Source organism: Marmota flaviventris, chromosome 6, assembly GCF_047511675.1.
Source record: "Marmota flaviventris isolate mMarFla1 chromosome 6, mMarFla1.hap1, whole genome shotgun sequence".
Taxonomy (NCBI): Eukaryota; Metazoa; Chordata; class Mammalia; order Rodentia; family Sciuridae; genus Marmota; species Marmota flaviventris.
This window is the reverse complement of record NC_092503.1, coordinates 16,644,236-16,664,993: the sequence shown is the minus strand read 5'-3', so window position 1 is coordinate 16,664,993 and position 20,758 is coordinate 16,644,236. Positions and strand designations below refer to the sequence as shown.

At 35.9% G+C, this 20,758-nt stretch overlaps 1 protein-coding gene across 1 annotated transcript in view; it reads right to left on the bottom strand.

Moving 5' to 3' along the window:
- Window positions 1-5,934: 5,934 nt before the first annotated feature.
- The window catches only part of Ppil4 (peptidylprolyl isomerase like 4), a 37,156-nt gene continuing 22,332 nt past the window's right edge, over window positions 5,935-20,758 (bottom strand). The window contains exons 12-13 of the mRNA XM_027939567.3: window positions 15,482-15,629; window positions 5,935-8,949 (exon numbers count right to left, since the gene is read on the bottom strand). Coding sequence (XP_027795368.1) covers window positions 8,698-8,949; window positions 15,482-15,629 — 400 coding nt within the window. The 3' untranslated portion in view covers window positions 5,935-8,697. The remainder of the gene's footprint in view (window positions 8,950-15,481; window positions 15,630-20,758) is intronic.

The window sequence follows — 20,758 nt, the reverse complement described above, 5'->3', positions numbered from 1 at the left end:
AGCTTCTTCTCCCCTTTCTTTCCTCCCCCTGCCAGCTGTTACCATGGAGCCCAATTGTAACTTATCTTAAAAATGTAGACATCTCTGTGAAGCCCAGCTCAAGGCCAGAGGCCTTGTTTGCACATTTCTTCAAAGTACTATACTGGATAGGTTTGTGAAAAACTAGTAAGGGGTGTCCAGCACCTGGAGTGCTGGTGTCTTCTTGGCCAGTGGCCAAGTAAACAGGGTGACATGAAAATAGGAAGTTTATCTACATTGGACTCTTTTGCAGAGACTCTTTTGCTGACAGTCCCAAAATCAGCCATGGTGAAGATTTCTGGAGAAGCCCAGTTAAGACTTTTCTGTGGAGAAAGGGGGTGCCACTGAAGTGGGCACCCCCTTTCTCCACAGAAAAGCCCTCTTCACCACTCCCTGAACTCGGGGTTCAGGGGATTGATTGATTATAGCAAAAGCTGTGTCCTCTGAACCTGGCTGCAGCCTAATAAAACTGTCCCCTGCTATCTTCGGTGCCTTGCCTTGTCTGTTCCTACAACACAATGGGATCTTTTTTTTTTTTTTTTGTGAACATCTTCCTCATTCCACGTCGAGGCAGGAGAGACTTTCTAACTAACTCTTTTTGCCCCAAACTCAACTAAGAGCATGCCCTTCATTTTGTTTGCAAGAAGATAGGAAAACTGCTGAACATGGTGGACAATGCAGGGAGTTTATGCTATGCCAGGCAAACAAAGGTGGACTCTCAGCCTCCAGGGTGGTCTGGAGGGGCACTGAGTGACAATAAGGAGCTGAGGCTGTCTCCTGAAGTCCTGTCCCACGTGTCTGACTAAAGACTGAGTTGGTGGCCGCAGGAGGTGTCAGTCAGCTCTCCTTCACTGTGACAAAAATACCTGAGAAAAACAACTTAAAAGGAAGAAATATTGAATTTGGCTTAGAGTTTCAGAAGTTCTAATCCATGTTGCTTCATCCTGTCGCTTTAGGCCTGTGGAAAGGCAGAACCTCATGGCAAGAAGCAGATGGCAGAGCAAAGCCACTCACTTCATGTAGCCAGGAAGCAGAAAAAGGGGGTGAGGAAAGGGATTAGGAACAAAATAACAAAATCTACCCTTCTCCAAACAAAGTATTTCAAGTGAGTTTATACCTTTAGATCCACAAACCCATGATGATAGAAGTCTGGCCAATTACTGTACCCTTAAGGTATTTTTGTATTGTCCCAGTGCCAAGTACTTAGCTTCTTTCTAATAGTGTTAATCTCTTCAGAAACCACATTCTCCTTTGTCTCAACTTTAAATGTTATAAATGTTAGAATTGCACACATTATAGTGAAATTCTAGAATGCCAAAGACAAAGAAAAAACCTTAGAAGTAGCCATTCTTTTCAACAAATGGTGCAAGTGGGTGTTCATCAGAAAATACACACAAGCTTCAGAAATGGGTTAAGAACTGTCAAACTACTAAAATTTTAGAAAAAAAATCTGAAATGTAAGACTTATGAAAAACTTTTAACTTTAAAAACAAAAACTTCTGGAGCGAGGACTAGGCTGAGTTCTTATTTTGGGCACAATCAGCACAATCCATCAAAGTCCTCCCAGGGGATATTATCAAAAGAAAACTCCCTCTCCATCCTGTGAGGCTGCTTCTTATAATAAAAATTTCTACAAAGGATTGGAGCTGTAGTTTGTGGTAGAGAACCTACCTAGCATTTCTGAATCCCTTATTGATTCCCAGTCCTGAAAAACAAAACGAATGAAACACAAAACTCCCTGAACATCAGCAAAATTGAAATATATTGTTCTGCAAAGACTGTTAAGAAGATTGACAGGGGCAATAAAAAGACAAACCACACAATGAGAGAAAATATTTGCAAATAATATATCTGACAAAGAATTAGTATATATAAAGAACTCTAAAAAACTCAAAAGTAACCCCCACACTCAATCCAAATAGCATAAAGTGACATTTTACCTAACAGGATATGCAGATGGCAAAAATAGTATAAAAATATTCATCATTAGCAATTAAATAAATGGATTAAGATCCAAATGACATACACACACACACACACACACACACACACACACACACACACACACATCCTCCTTATCAGGGTCCCTAAGGTAAAACAGTGACTACACAAAATGCTGGTGAAGATGAAGAGAAACTGGATTGCTTTGTACATTGCTGCTAGAACTGTAAATGGGTTTATAACCCACTCCAGAAAATAGTTCAGCAGTTTCTTAACAATCTAAATGTACAATTACCATATGACCTACCAATTGCACTCCTTGGAAGTTATCCAAGAAAAATGAGGACTATGTTCACATACAAACAACAGCAGCTTTATTAAAGTTCCAAAGTGTACCCATTTTCCCATGAGGAAGAATGGCTTCATTTAAAGAGGCTAGAAAAGGAGGGCAAGGAAATTTTTCAGCAATTCAAAGAAAGTAAACTCAGAATGGCTCATGTAAAGGAGATGTTAAGAGAAACATATGAAGAGCTGAAGGACATAAGCCATAGACCAGGCCTTTGGAGACACACTCTACAGGATTGAATCCACGCAGCTGTATGTAGCCCAGCCTGTGAGTCCAGAACTCAGCCCATCACTGGAATAATCGACAGGCTCAACTGCTTCTGAGTTATACTACTCTGTATCCAAGAGAGCCAACAGTTGTCTTCCTGTATGGAGAGTTGAAAGCATGACTGTTGGGTGTGATCCTCAAGGTGCCTCCTGGATCACTCCAACATCAGAATGCTTTCTTGTCGGGATATTCAGAATTTTGCCACTGGAAGATATTACTGGGAGGTGGATGTGGGAGACTCTTGGAAGTGAGCTTTTAGAATCTGTAATTATTATTGGAAAGAGAACAGGGATGACAAGATGGATGAGGTGGAGGGACTTTTTCTCCTTGGGTATGTTAAGGAGGGTACCCGTTACACTCTCTACCACCTTCCCTACTTGTTCTTCAGTATGTACCAAGGCCCTCTGGCCAAATAGGAGTATTCCTGGATTGTGAAGGTAGAATCATAAGGTTTATTAACATTGCTCAAAGTTCCCTGATATTCAGTATTCCTTCCTGTTCCTTCTCCCCATCTCAAGCCTGTCTTTTGCTGTAGACATACTTCTGACCAGACATACATAAGGACTTGGCCCCTATGCTTTATGGGAAATCCAATGTCTAAGGAAGCCCTTTTCTTTAGGTCTTATCAAACATGACAAACAGGTTATATTTTATTAACTTTAGGTTCCTTCTAATGTTGTGAAAACCTATTTACTGTGTTATTAATTATGGTGATAATATTAAAAGCCCATATACTCTTAAACTAAAAAAAAAGAAAAAAGTTCCAAAGTGTAAACAACCCAGATGTCCTTTAATGGTTAAATAAATTGTGGTATATTCATATCATAGAATCCTACTCAGCCATAAACATAAGGAAACTATTGATACATGCAATAATCTGTAAGAATCTCTGGGGAATTAATTAGGCTGAATGAATGGAAAAAAGAAAAGCTAATCCCATCAGGCTATATACTAGATAATTCCATTTACATAAAAATTCTTGAACAGACACTATTATAGAAATGGAAAATGGGTTAGTGGTTGCCAGAAGTTAAGGAAGAAATAGAAGTGGCAGGGAACAGGAACATGAGGGATTCTTACAGGGAAGGAAATGTTTGGTGTCTTCACTCTGTCAATGCCAACATCCTGGCTGCTCACTGTACTGTACTTTTGAAAGATCTCATATTGGGAGAAACTAGGTACAGGGTACATGGAATCTCTCTGTATTACTTATAACTGCATGTAAGTCTTCAATTATCTTTAAAATTAAAAATGTAATTAAAAATAAAAAAGCAGCCAGAAGAAGTTACATTATACCCAAAAGAATATACTAAGAATGACAACAGACTTCTCACAGAAATAAAAAGGGAAATGACAGTTGAATGATACTTTCAAAGTACTGAAAAAAGAATAACTGTAAATTTTTGGGAAATACAGAAAATCAACTTTAAAAAACATGGTTGAATTAAAAAATCATTTTGATAAATAAAAACTAAGAGTTTATAATCAACAGATTATTGCTAAAGGAATATATTTCAGAAAAAATGAAAATTATCCTAGGTGAAAGGTCAGAGATGCAAAAATGGTGAGTACAGAAACCATTTAACACATGGGTAAATCTAAACAATTATCTGAATTAAAATAGTAATAGTCACAAGAACTAATTTTAATATTAAAAATCAAAAGTCCAAACTAAAATACTGAGTGATGGTAGCACAAAAGTTGAAAGAAAGTCAGGCATGGTGGCGCACACCTGTAATCCCAGAGGCTCGGGAGACTGAGGCAGGAGGATCGCAAGTTCAAAGCCAGCCTCAGCAAAAGTGAGGCATCAAGCAACTCAGTGAGACCCTGTCTCTAAATAAAATACATAAAAGGGCTGGGGATGTGGCTCAGGGGATGAGTGCCCTTGAGTTCAATCCCTAGTACCAAAAAAAAAAAAAAAAAGTTCAAAGAGGGTAAACATATTAAGTTCTATCATCCTAGATGTGGGGCACCGATAAATACCTAAACTGAGCAACAAATATACCACTTATAGTGGTTTAATGTGTTTTTAGAGTTCTATTCTTTTGAGAAAATAGAATGATTAGAACATTTTAAAAAAATATTTATTTGAGGCTGGGATTATGGCTCAGCGGTAGAGCGCTCGCTGGGTGGGACCTGGGTTCGATCCTCAGCACCACGTAGAAATAAAGGCATTGTGTTGTGTCCATCTACGTCTAAAAAATAAATATTAAAAAATTATTTGCATATGAATGTGAGTATGTTATTTATGGATATACATAAAGAATATGTAAGTTTTATATTATGATTTCTAACCTATTTTAATGCACCTGTGCTAATTTCACTGAAATATTCATAGAATTGAAATATTGGGCTTTAATGAGTTAAGTATGGATGGTGAAAGTGAAAAGCAATTTCTCAAATGGGTTGAACTAACATAATTTTTAAGTTAATTTAAAAGAAAATAGGGTTGGGGAAGCCAGAAAAAGTACAAAATGAGATAGCCAGCAAGTACTACGAGAATACTACCAGCTAGGGATGTAGCTCAGTGGTAGGGTGCTTGCCTAGCATGTGCAGGGCCCTGGATTTGATCTCCAGCATTGCAAAAACAAACAAAAATAAAGAACAGTCCAAATGTATCAGTACACATCCAAATGTATCAGTAAACATTACAATGCATTAAACTCATCAGTTTAGATTAAAACTATATGCTATTTATGAGGCATACTAAAACAGTAATGTAAAAATAAAGGGATGGTAAAAATCTACCAGATAAAGCTATGAGCAACTGTGAGTCAATCAACCTAAAAACTTCAATGAATGTGATAAATTCCCAGAAAAATGTAATCACCAAAATGCTTACACTAAAGACATAGAAAGGCTAATAATTCACAATCATTAAAATGTAACAAGAGTTGAGATTTTTTTTTTCACAAAAAGAAATACAACATTCAGATAATTTTGTAGGCAGACTCTATCCAACTTTTAAGAAACAGATAATTTAAGTCTTTTTCTTCTTTTCCAGATGAAGGGTGGTGGCGAAAAGCATTCCCTACCTCATTCTATAACTTGGACATTAAAACTAGACAAAAACAATAACAAAAAACTGCAGGCCATTTTTTCATCACTGTACTGGAAATTTTAGCCTGCTAAAATAATAAGAAATCACCATCCTATTCAACATTATACTAGAATTTTTTTGCCAGAAAGCACCATAACACTACCACATATAATAGCTATTTTTAAATAATTAGCAAAGAAAAAAAAGACTGTCATTATTTGCAGATATTATTGTCCACATAATAGACCCTCAAACCCTACAAATTTTAAATATAAAAAACTGAGTGAAATGGCTGAATATGAATAGTAATCAAAAAAACAACTTGTCGGCAAACCAAAAATTTATTTTTAAGATGCCATTTACAATAGCACATTTTTAAAAAGGAAACAGAATAAATCCAACCTAGATGATCAAAAGCTTTATTAGGAAAATTCTAAGAACTAAATGGAGAAGTATGTAGCTTAATGAATAGAAAGATTCAATATTATAAAGATTACTTTTTCCTGAAAGTAATCGACTATTTTAATGCTAATGCAATTAAAGTCCCCATAGAATTCTTCAGGAAACTTGATAAGATGGTTCTAAAGTTATAAAGAATGAAGAGTTAAGCCATTCCTAACAGATAGAAGGACCTGTTTAAATACTGAGACTTTCTGTTAAGTCATAGAAATACATGTGTTTGGTACTGGCTCTGGGACAGACAATAAACCAAAGGAATGGTGACCCCATGAAATAAAACCCACACATATACAGAAACTCATATACAAATAGAACTGTAGATCAACAGAGAATGGACTAAGCTTTCAATAATGGGCTTCAGGCAACTGGTTATATCCAAATAAATGTTAAAAACAAACAAACAACAATAACAACAACAACAAAAAAACTAATGTAAAAAGTGAATTTGGATCCCTGAATCATAAAACACACACACACACACACACACACACACACACACACACATCCAATATAGATTTAAATGTAAAAATACAAAGCCTTATAATTTTTAGAACATAATTTATCTTTATTACTACAGAATAAGTAATTTCTTTTTTGTTTTTGTTTTTTTTTTCATGGCACTGGGGACTGATCCCAGGGCCTGATGTATGCTAGGCAAACACTCAGTACCACTGAGCTATACCTCCAGCTTTGGTAGATTTCTTCAACAGAATACAAAAGCACAAAACACAGAGGGAAAAGGTTGATACATTTGCTATCAAATTCTAAATGTTCTGCCTAAAATGTATGACCTAATTCTCTAATTATACATCTACACCTAACTTCATTTACAGAAAATAGAGACTAGAGGGGACCATGAAGATTCCATCAAATAATTCCAGAATGTGTAACTTTTTTTGTTGTTGTTCTTTGTATTTTTTAACCCAATATTACAAAGGAGGTAGGGAATGAGGGTAGAGAATGAATAAGTACATTAAAGCAGCTATTAAAAATATACTATAGCCGGGCACGGTGGTGCATGCCTGTAATCTCAGTGGCTTGGGAGGCTAAGGCAGGAGAGTTCAAAGCCAGCCTCAGCAAAAGTGATGCACTAAAGCAACTCAGTGAGATCCTGTCTCTAAAATACAAAACAAGGCTGGGGATGGGTCTCAGTGGTTGAGTGCCCCTGAGTTCAATTCTTTGTTACCCCTCCACCCATAAAAAAGAGAGAGAGAGAAGACAGAAAAAGACACAAATGAAACTTCTGAAGATTAAAAATGTAATGTCTAAGGTAAATATTCTTTGGATGGGATGAAATGACTAGATCCTTCTCAGAAGAAAACATTAATGAACATGAGGAGGCAGCAATGGAAACTACCTCATATGAAACAGAAAAAGACTAAGAAACTGAATGGAGCATCTGTGTGCTATGGGACAACTTCAAGTGTCCTAAAATACAGGTAACTGGAACCCCAGGAGAAGAGGAAGAGGAAGAGAGGAACAGAAAAACATAATTGAAGGACTAATACCAAACAATTTCTAAATTTGGTGAAAACCATAAACCCACAGGTAAATACTGGCAGAAGAAATGTGAACAAAACTATACCAAGTACATCAAAATCAAATTGTTTAAATGCAGTGATAAAGAGAACAGCAGTCTGGGAAAAAACTGACAACTTACATATAAAAGAACAAAGACAGGAATAATATAAGTCTTCTGGATGGAAATCACAGTATCGCTTAACATCCACTAGGCTGGTAAGGTTTCAGGTCTGAAAGTAAGAACTATTGGAGATGTAAAACAAAGATAACAGAACAAAATAATGCTGATGGGGTGTAATTGGGACAACCCCTTTAGAATAAAATTTGGCATTATCTTGTAAAGATAAGATTCTCAAACCACATGACCTGGCGATATCACTCCCAGATAAAGAATGTTCATAGCAGCACTGCCTGCAATAGCACAAACAAAAAGAGCAAACAAAACCCAAATATCCATTAGCAAAGGAATGGATAAGTTATGGTATATATCCATACAACACTACATAGCAATAAAAATGAAGTCTTTGAAAAAAATGCTAATTGAAAAAAAGTCACAGAAGTAAACATAATTATGCCATTTATATAAAATTCAAAACCATACAAAATTAACATTTCATTTAGGGATACATACATATGTTGTAAAACTATACCAAGAAGCAAGAGAATGACAAACACAAAACTCAGAATAATAATTACTTGAGAGGGACAGGTCATATATGTTAAATGTAAGCAATGTTCTATTTCTTATGCTAGCTGTGGGGTATATAGCTACTTATATTTATTATTCCTTATACCTTATATATACATGTTTATGCATTTTTATAATATGAAAGACTTCATTTTAAAAAAGAGTAAAACTGTGAAAGACAAAAATGAATTATGCCATTTCTGTATAACAATAAAATTAAGTGTTAAAAAAAAAAGAATGCACAGGAAATGTTCAATTTTTTTATCTCTCAGTGCCCTATGCCATCAGTGTTAATCTAAAAGGGCCATAATCCTAGAATGAAAACAAACACACAGTCTTTAACTGCTTTGATACAACATCTAAACATCTGTTTAAGTCAAGAAGCACGTCAGCCACTCATTTCTGATTCTTCATCTTTCATCTGTACTTAGATTTTTCTTTGTCTTTGGACTTCTTTGGACTTCTGCTTCGGTCCCTCTTTTTACTCCTTTCTCTTTCATAAGGATCTGTTTGGTATTTGGGCTTATGACTGTTACTGTAATGGCCACCCCTCTCACGAGATCGGCTGCGACTTCGGTTCTGAGGTCGATCTCTCTTTTCACTCTTTTGTTTCTCCCAACAGCTTTCATCCTCTTCATAATGACCAAACCCCATTTCCCTGTATATATCCTGTCAAGGAAATGCAGAAAGAGTTAAGAGTTACCAGTAAAATAATCACTTTGTGAGCACTGTTGGTTAATAAAATCTAGAAAAGTCCACTATTAGCAAGCTATTGTAACAGCTCATATTTATTTTTTTTAAATATTTATTTTTTAGGTGTAGATGGACACAACACAATGCCTTTATTTTTATGTGGTGCTGAGAATCAAACCCGGGTCCCACCCATGCTAGGCGAGCGCTCTACCACTGAGCCACAATCCCAGCCCACAGCTCAAATTTAAATACTCCTGGTAATGCCAAGAATCAGACATAAAAAGCAAAATAACTCAGAAAAAGATTTAACAATTTTACTTCTCAGTCTCATTGCTTTGTATCTGCTACTTAGGTTGAACTGAAGAATCATATCCACAACATGGAACTGAAACTGCCAAGTGAAATTAGAACAAGTGTTTAAAGTAACGTTGCTATACCCAAATTTCTAATTACTACAGTTACATTTCCACTTTCTCTTTCTCCATTCCCCCAAAAGTGTCTGTCCATTGATCTTCAATGGAGCTACTACCATCCCCATAAGAATTCTATAAAGAAGATATTTAAATAACAGCAGGAAGAGGCCTTAGATAAGTCAATCAGTTTAAAATGAAAATAGATACTGCTTTACTTTGGTTTGGGTGATTACTTTTTTTTTTTTTTTTAATTTAAATTTTTGTTCTAGGGATTGAACTCAGGGTCTCCCACTTGCTAAGCACAGGTTCTATCACTGAGCCACACTCCCAGTCCCAATTAATTTTCAAAGGGGTTTACTGCATAAATCTCCTCTCTAGATCTTCAAATATATTTTCTATGTTTAGGCCAGGCTATTACATATTTTTGTTAAAATTATTACTACACATTTCTTAAAAATTAGTTAAGAAACACTGGAATACTTCATTGTCCTGGAGACAACACAATAGGTATATTTAAAAATTCTATTCTTAGTGATTAATTAGTATAGTAATGTTTCCATACAGAAAAGAACTATTTAACAATACTTTTTGTTGTGTCTTCTCTTTTAATTGAAACAAGTATTTCAGAAAGTGGTTGAAATCCAGAAAGACCAGAGCTAATCCTTTCAAGAGCCTGTAAAATTTGGATTCCTTAAACATTTTTCAAAGAAAAGGTAAAATTCTGAGAATTAAACTCCTAAAAGTCCTGATTCCCTCACTGTTAACATTATTATAGTAGATATAACTGTCAAGTTTAAAATCCAGAGTGATAGACCATGACTCATGGTTAAAGGCTGAATTTTATGCAGATGATTATTTCATAAACGGTATACCTTGCTTTGAACCTGGAATAGTTTATAATATATAAAAATAGATCTAGCATAATTGTTATAATGACACTGTTTGTAGAATATAATATAAACCAATTCATGATTTTCCACACAATTCAATAGCTCTAATCATTCTATAAAAGTCTATGAAATAGATTAGGTGGGCATGTGGCTTAGTGGTAGAGCTTCCCTCCCATGTGTGAGGCCCTGGGTTCAATCCTCAGTCTCACAAACACACAAGATGAATAGGATTGTGGTTTAGTCCCTTACCAACAATTTTCTAGCAAAACATGACATTTGTGGAGTGGCATACTTTGAATTCTGGGGGCTTCTTGCAACATATATTCTGCCTCAACACACAGTATTTATTTCTATATTGATTGAAACAATAAAGTTTTAGAATGTAGACACTGCCTGGTTATGGTAGCAAATGCCTGTAATCCCAGTGGCTTAGGAGGCTGGGGCAGGCTCAAAGCCGGCCTCAGCAACTTGAGAGAGGCTCTAAGCAACTGTGTGAGACCCTGTCTCAAAATAAGAAATAAAAAGGGATGGGGCACATCCCTCAGTGGTTAAGCACCAGTGGATTCAATTCCTGGTTTTAAAACAACAACAACAACAACAAAAAGCAGACACTATCAGCAGATGTATAAAATTCTCAGCACATTATTATACAAATAGGCACTTTGATGCTTTAAATTTTTTTTTTTTTTTTTTTTTTTTTTTTTTTTTTTTTTTTTTTTAAAGAGGGGAAAAAAAAAGTCATGGGGCTAGGGATGTAACTCAGAGGTATAGCACTTGCCTAGCCCCTGTATGTGGACCTTAGTTTGATTCCCAGAATCAAAAGGGGGAAATGTTATGAAACACATACTTCTTTGAAAATTTGAGGAAGCTGAAAATCTGAAAAGGACCAACACTTTCAATCCACTCCTACGTGGAGTAATTTTAAAAGCTACACAAGTTTTGTAGTCAGGCAGATCTGGGTTCAAATAAATGGTCTTTGCCATTTAGGAGATATACCAAACAAAAAATACTCTTGAGGTTATATTTATCAGGGAAGGTTTCATGAAGTTAAAATTTGAGGTGAAGCTCAAAAAATGAAAAAACAGAGTTTACTGACTCTACTTAAAAAGTGAAGCGCAAAATAAAGAGAAAATAATCCTAGTACACATATCAAGGCAATAAAAAAATCCACAGGTTTTCTTTAATGAATAGTTGAACCAAGATTATTGGAACAATAAAAGAAGGTAAAGCTGTGTTTGTATTTGAGGGAGGGATAAATCTTCATCTTGAATTATGAGATTAAAATCTAAAACATTTTAAACCTTAAATAAAATTTTAACAAATACTGGGAATATATAAACACATTATCCAAACCCTCCTGAAATCCATTATGAAATCTAATCTGAATATTCATGAATATTCAATGTAAATTTCAAAGAGCAAACTTAATTTCAGATAAACCCAAACACAGAATTAAAAAAAAAAAAAAGAGTAGGTTTGGGTTTGGAGTGGCTACAAGAAGGCTGATGGAAGTAGTGCATGTGAGAACTGAAAAACAAGGAAGAATTAGTTCTGGGCGGATGCAGGACACAAATTTGCGGGGCTGGATGAAGGCGTATTTGAATGGACCCTCTAAGTATGTGCTAACACAGCGCTGTGCTTCAGGACTGCAATCTTAACCTTATTCTAGCAATAAGGAGACTTGAGACTTTAGAGATCTATACAGGTCAAAGATAATTAACTGATCAAATCACAATAAACATTAAAGTTCTAGGTTTCCCCCCAACGTACAAAAGTCTCAGAGTTTATGGGACAGTATCTTTACATCTAATCTCTGGGATTAAATCAAAGATTTTATAAAATCTGAATCACTAAAACAACATTAAATCATTAAAATGACAACAAAAATGTTCACGTGCCAAATTACAAGAATATACATACTACAAACACCTCAGTGGAGAACTGACACCTAGTCTGAACACTTCTCAATCAGGCAACCCGAGGCTGACTACTCATTTCCTGTAGCCCCAGTAAAACCCAAACTTCAACATAAAAACCAACTTTGGAATTAAGACATTAGGTGGAAAAACAAAGAAGCTTTCAAATTGAATATTAAGGCTGTCATTCAATAAAAACAATTTGAAGAAATAAGTTAAAACTTTCTGAGGAAACTGGACTTACCCAGCAAAATACCAAGAAATAGGAAAATATGAACTATGCCTAAAAATTTAGATAGTACTAAAAAATGTGCTTTAACTATTATTGTCTTTGAGACTGAAATAAAAAATGCTGGTGTTGAATTTTATTAAAAAGAAGACAAAATCATTATAGCTATGTTATTAAATCAAATATAATACTCAAAACATTTATTTTAATACCCACTTAGAGGAAAGAAATAAAGTTAGAAAATTATTATTCAAGATTTAATAATTTTATAGTTACCAAATCCCTTAAAATTCTTCTAAAAATGTTAGTAGTATTGTCCCCAAAATGTGATGCTTTTTACTCCATGCCAAAAGAGAAGAATATTTGCCACTGTAAGATTACAAGTAATGATTAACAGCAGGATCAAAAGGTTCATAAAAGTTAGGTGAGGACAGAATTAAAATGCAGTCTGTCTTTGAACTGTTTAGACCTCTGATTACCTTAAATACACCAATGTTTACCTCAGGCATCACTTCATCAAAGATTCCACATACTAGTGCAGGACAAAGAACTGTAGCTAAAAATAGCACATGGTTGGAGGGGACGATTATGGGTTTCATAGTGGAAAATGTGTTAAACATATCTCAGGAATGTGATATAACCACCATTAAAAAAAGTCTGGGATAATCTCTGACTAAATTAATAGAGTACAGAAATGAAGAGACAGGAGACATTCCTGTTAGATCCTACTTGGATATTACATATGGGGCAAACTGTCTCAGATAACTGAGGAAAGAAAACTGACAAGAATAATTCTAGGTAAGAACTGCAATACAGCAGTATGAGTCTGATGTAAATGTTGATTCTATTATTTACTACCTATGTAAAGCTAGGGTCCAGTAGCTTAAATCTTTTTTTCATTTTTCAGTTTCTTGTTGTATAATGGGAATAAGAGAACACACCTCACATCATAAGGACAATATGTTAGCTACTATTGCTTTTATTACTACTGATTCATAAGGAATATTTGCAGAAACAGACAAAGGTGCAGGACAACCAGGACAATGCATGAACAATGTAATCTGTAAATAGCTAACTGACAATGGAAAGAGAGATTATAATTCTGTTACACAATAGCAAAGGGTAGGGATGTATGCTTTCTGGGACACAGCTAAGAATACTTATCAAACATTCTGCTGAATTTTTTTTAAAAAAATGAATATAAACCATAAAATGGATACTTATAGGGAGGAAAAGAAAAGGAAGAGGGACAGGGGTAGAGAAGCTAGGTTCTTTGCATGTACCATTTTGAAGATTTTACTTTTGAAGCATATAGTTTTAAAAACTCAAACCCAAAACTATTTAAACAATCCTTTAATAACAACAACAACAACAAAAATAAAACAAATTAACTGAAATGTGAACTCAATTAATGGCATAACCACAGGGAAACCATTAAAGTAACTAAAAAAATAATTTGGTGGTGGGTACTGGGGATTGAACTCAAGAGCACTTGACCACTGAGCCACATCCCCAGCCCTATTTTGTATTTTATTTAGAGACAGGATCTCACTGTGTTGCTTAGCACCTTGCTTTTGCTGAGGCTGGCTTTGAATTTGTAATCCTCCTGTCTCAGCCTCCCTAGCAGCTGGGTTTACAGGCGTGTGCCACCATGCCTGGCTAAAACAGAAATTTGATTATGGTAAAAATAGTGGTAGAAAGAAAAGTCAGTATAGAAAAATGTTTGAATACATGATTTTTTTTTTCCCATTTAATCTTAGCAACATGCTTGTGAAATATTTATGTTTCACAGAGGAGGAAACTGTGGCTCAGAAAGATAAATAACTTGTCAAGGTCTCATGACTAAAAGTATAGAAACATAAGCCTAAATCCCCTGACAGCACACTCTTTATTTTGCCTACCATACTACATTTCTCCATCTGTGTCTTTGCTGGACATTCTCACCTTCTTCCTCAATTTCTTCCCTCCTCCCCTCAGGCGACTGAAGTCATGGTCAACCAGGGACCAGCTCACATGTCTTATGTGTGGTAAAACAAAACCAAGCCGGGCAAAATGGCACATGCTTGTAATCCCAGTGGCTCAGGAAGCTGAGGCAGGAGATGGTGAGTTCAAAGCCAGCCTCAGCAATTTAGCAAGGCCCTAAGCAACTTAGCAAGATACCGTCTCTAAATAAAGTATAAAAAAGTCTGGGGATGCGGCTCAGTGGTTGAGTGCCCCTGGGTTCAATCCCTGGTACCAAAAAAAATGCTAAAACAAAATCAAAATCAAGGAGCTGGGATGTTACTTGCTTTTTGTTTAATGGAGAAAAAAAGACACACATTAGAAATGATTTCTTCTTTTTATAATCAATTCCTTCAGGGAATTTTTGTTATAATTTTAGAAAATTTGCTCTTCTGAAGAACTTTGGGATGATAAATTATAAGTGCTGTTTTTATTTCATATATACAATATAAAAGGTCATAATTTTTTTTATAGCCATAAAATCTCCAGGTCTGCAAGTTCTATATGTGAAACCCCTGTTGACAAATTAAGCTAACAACCGAGAAACATTTTTTCAGCAGTTAACTTGTTTTAGAGCATTCACAGGGATGGAAATTGCTCTAGTTTCACAATGTGGAAATGTATAACTTAAATGACTGTGAAAACAATTTTTTTTTTTTTTTGCGGGGAGGAGAGGGCAGATATCGGAGATTGAACTCAGGGGCACTTGACCACTGAGCCACATCCCCAGCCCTATTTTGTATTTTATTCAGAAACAGGGTCTCACTGAGTTGTTCAGCACCTTGCTTTTGTTGTGATCCTCCTTCCTCAGCTTTCTGAGCCGCTGAGATTACAGGTGTGCCCCACCCTGCCTGGCTGAAAACAATCTTTTATAACTTGGAAAAAATATGCTTGAAAAAGTCCATTACCCCTGTACAATCATTCTAATTTTAAAGCTAGGAACTAATACCTATCCTTGTTCAGAACTATCCTTTACCTCCTAAATTGTGTCACTAACGTGTCATTTACAGAGGAATAAAATATTTATTTCTTTGAATCTAAGTTGGACATCTGAAGTACCTGGTTAGTATTTCTGATTGGCATGTAGTCCTCATCTTCCTTCTCTTCAGAGCAGTGCCGGGTTTTCTTCTTGTGTTTTTTACTTGTGTGTGAGTGACTTGATTTTGAGTCTTCTGCCTGCTCATCTAGTATAAGATCATATTTTGCACTGCAACACTTAGTTAAGGGCAAATATGAGAAATGACAGATAAAAACATCAAAACATAAGAATCTGGTAGATATGGGAGGTTGGAAGGCCAAATGTAACTTCTTAGAGCAAACAGTGGGCCCCTCCAGGGAGCACAGCCCATTGGAGGGGGACCAGTGAGTGAGTCACTATGGATTAGGATGTCATAGCACAGCCCCTGGCGCCCTAAGTTAGAGGGGACACCCTGGCAAGGGCTACTTTCTACAGACCCAGAAATGGCATCTGTGGCTTTTAGGACTTAAAATGGCTCAGGCCTGCAGAGCTGCTAAGGAGTCTGTCTACTATACCACCGTGGATAAGTAGCACCGTCTCTTATCTGGCCTATACACAGGCACAGCCACCCTGGTATGGAATGGAAATACCATTTCAGGACAAGAGTTCTCCAGTGAATTCCAAATCAATGTGGTAGACTGCCAGCCTGTTCATGAAGCCACAACGAACCAAACAATAGTCCTTGTTGTGATCTGTGACGTTTGAGGGCAACAAACAATGGGACTTAAACCAAAACCTCTTCCTAAACTGCTAAAATAATACAAATGTTGGGGGATAAAAAGCAAAAGCAAATAGCACCTCAAAAGCATAGAGAATATGTCTAAAATAAACAGTTATTTTCTTTCATTATGTAATAAGGAGAAATGGAAAAAACTTTACAGTTTTTTAACAGTTAATTAGTAAGCAAAAAATATAAAGGGGGAAATAAAAAACAATGTCCACAAATGAAAATACAACTAGCAAAAGAAATAAGGAAACATGCTGGACACAGTGCCTGTAATCCTAGCAACTCAGAAAGCTGATGCAAGAAGATCTCAAGTTCAAGGTCAGCCTCAGCAAGTGAGACCTAATCTCAAAAATAAATAAATAAATAAAAGATGGTATATAGTTCACTGATAAAGTGCCCCTGGGCTTAATCTCCAGTATCAAAGAGAGAGAGAGAGAGAGAGAGAGAGAGAGAGAGAGAGAGAGAAGAAAGAAGGAAATATATTTGTTAATAATGAAAAACTTAAAACTTAGAAAACAAGGTCCATCTTTAACTAGAAAAAAATTAAAAATTAAGATAGTATAAACCCAAATACCAGAAAAGCTATATATAAACCACCAGCAATTTGAGAGCTGAGGAGGAGAATAATAATTTCAAGGCCAATCTAGGCAACTTAATGAGACCCTGTCTTAAAATAATAAATAAAAAGGACTGGAGATGTACCTCAGTGGCCTAATGCCTCTGGGTTCAATCCCTACTATGCCCCACCCCAGCCCCAAAAGAAAACAGGTACTCCCATGGTTGTTCTTTCAGACTGATGCTACAGAAGGAAATTCAGCAAAGTATATCAAACAGTTATCATGTTTAAATTCCAATAAGAATTGATAGAAATTAAAATAAGTTAAATGAACAAAGATATAGATAGCAGAATTATTTTTAATATTAGAGTAGGAAAATATTTAGTAATAAAGATAATTAAATACAGTATTTCATCATGATATATTCTAAAGAGAGTTGTTGACAAATGATAAATGCTCTAAAAAATGTGGAAAGATGTCTATGAAAACTAAAAGTAGAAAAAGCTTAAATCAAAAATTGAATATATCATACAGTGATTATAACTTTATACAACTTAATAAAAAGACTTCATAAAAAGGCTTGAAAGGAACAAAAAGAAAGAAACACTATCACTGGCCAGGATGGTGCACACCTATAATCCCAATGAATCAGAGGCTGAGGCAGGATAGCAAATTTGAGGCCAGCCTAGGCAACTCAGGGAAACCCACAGCAACTTAGCAAGACCCTGTCTCAAATAACCAAAATAAAAAGGGCTGGGGATGTAGCTCAGTGGTAAAGTATCCCTGGGTTCAATCCTCAGTACCAAAAAAAAAAAAAAGATAAAAATCATTATTTTTCTAGGAGATAGAACTGAGTGAATATTTCCTAAAGTTCACATAAATACATTATTAAAATTTTAATAATGGGGCCATGGTATAGTAGGATGAACCTGCCCAGTATAATGAAGCCCTGAATTCAATCCATAGGGAAGGAAGGAAGGAAGGATGGAAGAAAAGAAAGAAGGAAAATTAATATGTCTTAGAATAGAGAAAAGATAAAACTGTTACAACTTCTTCTAAAAGTAATCTCAACTTCTAAATTAGATTTTCAGGCAGGCTGACATGGGCTACAATAGCAGTTTTCAAAAGAAAGCTTATGAGGAAGCCAAAAATACAGGAACTATTGTAGTTGCATGTGGAACTGGAGTAAACAGACACACTTCCTTCAGGACGAGTCTCATGTCTGTTTTCACAAAGCCACAGCTCATGGCTTTCCTCAAGGATGTCTCTTGTCTATATAATACCATATAGGAACACTATGCCTTCTAGCTTTCCTCCAGATGGCTAAAAATGCTCGTCAGCCCATATTAGCCTTATCACTCCATTATCTCACTAAACTTTTTTTCTCCTGTATACTATGGCACCCAGAGTGCCTTCTGGATCTTCTCTCAGATACAAATCCAACAGCCCTTGTGTGCCCAGTACATGGGGCTCCCTCTGTCAAAGATGTTTTGCAGCAGTGTTCTTCAAACCGAAGGTCGTAATCCAACAATGGGGCTAAAATCCATAGGTTATGATCAGCATTGTTAGACATACCATAGAACAGAACATGGAGTATAATGGTGACTAATAAAAATACTATTTTATGGCAGGCACAGAGGCATATACCTGTAATCCCAGTGTCTCAGGAGGCTGAGGCAGGAGGATTCCAAGTTTGAGGCCAGTCTGGACAACTTAGTGAGACCATGTCTCCAAATAAAACGAGGTGGAGAATGTAGCTCAGTGGTATAGTACTTCCTAGCATAGATGAGGCCCTGGGTTCAATCCCCAGTATCTTTCTTAAAATACACATACAAAAGGTATAATCTTTCTTAAATGACGGACCAAAATTAAATAAAGAAGTTGACTGACTCGGCGGCTATCCTCTGCCCTATATTCAAGTTACAGTTTGAATGTTACTTGACAGAATTCCTTCATATCCCACAAATGTACTTTTTTTAAAAAAAATACTTTTTAGTTGTCAATGGACCTTTATTTTATTTGTTTATATGCAGTGCTGAGAATCAAACCCAGTGCCTCACACATGCTAGGCAAGTGCTCTACCACTGAGCCACAACCCCAGCCCCACACAAATGTACTTTTTAACAAAAAAATGTTATCTTGCTATGTTGGCTAGGCTGGTCTTCAACGCAGAAGCTCAACTGATCCTCCTGCCTTACTCAAACTTCTGAGTAGCTAAAATACAGGCACGTGCCACTATGTCTAGCCCATGAATTTACTTCTTTGCAATGCTCCAGCCTATTAATGGTAGTTATTTTATGTTAGTATCCCACCTGCCACACTCCAAAATAAAATGCAAGTTCCATGTGGTTAGAGACAGAACTTTTCACTGCCAAACTGGGTATTTAACAGTTTCTAATTAAATAATTGTTGATTACCCATTATACCACTAAGAGACTTGTTCTGTCTCTTCCTCACTATCTTCCACTTAACTACTAAAACCAACACTTTAAAATCTTTTGTATAAAATACAAATTTGTGACTCTACTGACTTGTTTTCTCTAATTTCTTCCCTAAGATCTAAACTTTTCTAATATTTTTAGTCTTTTTAATTAATAATCTACATTTATAATTTCTCTTTCTCTCAAGATCCAGAACATACATCTCCATCATGCCTTTTAACTGACTTCAGACAACTTATCTGTACATATATTCAGATGTCCTCTGAATCCCCTTCCCTTGCCATAAGTAACAAATCACTTAATACATGAAAGGAATGTAAGAGAGTCTGTGTTGTGTATATGTAGCTTACATACTATAAACATGTTCTCTCTGCTGTTCTACCTGAGAAAATAAATGCCTCGCTAAAACGAAAACTAGTAACTACCAAGAAGATAAAGATTATCTATTAGGTTAGATTCATGAATTTCCTCTTTCCTGTACAATATTCTGTCAATTATTTGACAATGGATATCAGGACATGTCTGTCTTCTACATCAACTTCAGAAGACTAGAAGCTGTACTGTTCAATACTAGAAATATGCAATCATATGATTAAAATTTTAAAAAATTTAAAATTCAGCTCCTTAGTCCATCTTATAAGCTCACTAGCCACATGTGGTTAGTTGTTAAACTGGACAACAGAGTTATAGTACATTTTTATAAAAGTAGAAAGTTCCTTTTTGGTACTGAGGATTGAATCCAGGGATGCTTTACCCCTGAGCTACATCCCCAGCTCTTTTTATATTTTTACTTAGAGATGGGGTCTTGCTAAGCTGCTTAGGGCCTTGCTAAATTGCTGAGGCTAGCTTTGAACTTGTGATCCTCCTGCCTTAGCCTCCTGAGTCATTAGGATTATAGGCATGCACCACTGTATCTGGCTAGAAAGTTCTATGGAATAGTACTGGATTAGAGATTAACTTTCAAATATGCCTAGTTTCCTTTCTTAACTCAGAAATCTATTCTCTTGATTTCTTTTTTTTTTTTTTTTTTGGTACCAGGCATTGAACCTAGGGGTACATAACCACTGAGCCATATCCCTAGCCCTTTTTATTTTTTATTTTGCTTAGTTGCTTAGGGCATTACAAAGCTGTCAAGGCTGGCTTTGAACTTGTGATCCTCCTGCCTCAGCCTCCTCAGCTGCTGGGATTACAGATGTGTGCCACCACATCCAGCTAAAACAATCTTAAATTTTAAACATTTTTAATGCTATGCATTCCTTCTTTTCAGCCTCCACGAGGAAAAAGAAACCTCCTTCTGCTTTATACTCTATAACTGTACTTCCTTTTGTTTGCCCTCCACATTCCCCTTCTTCTAGCTACAGTTACTAGTAGGTAGCCTAAAGATAGCTTAAGAGATTTGGTAGATAAATCTCAAGTGTATTTATTTCATCGATTTCTCTTATGACTTTGACTTTCAGTCAGATGTCCTCTAATGTGGCTCTTTTGGGGCCAAATCTCAGCTTGTTGGTCTGTTTGCCTGTGAAAGCTTCTGATGTTGATTTTGTCAGCATTCTTCAGAATTTACCTGGCACTAATATCTCACAATGCTTTATG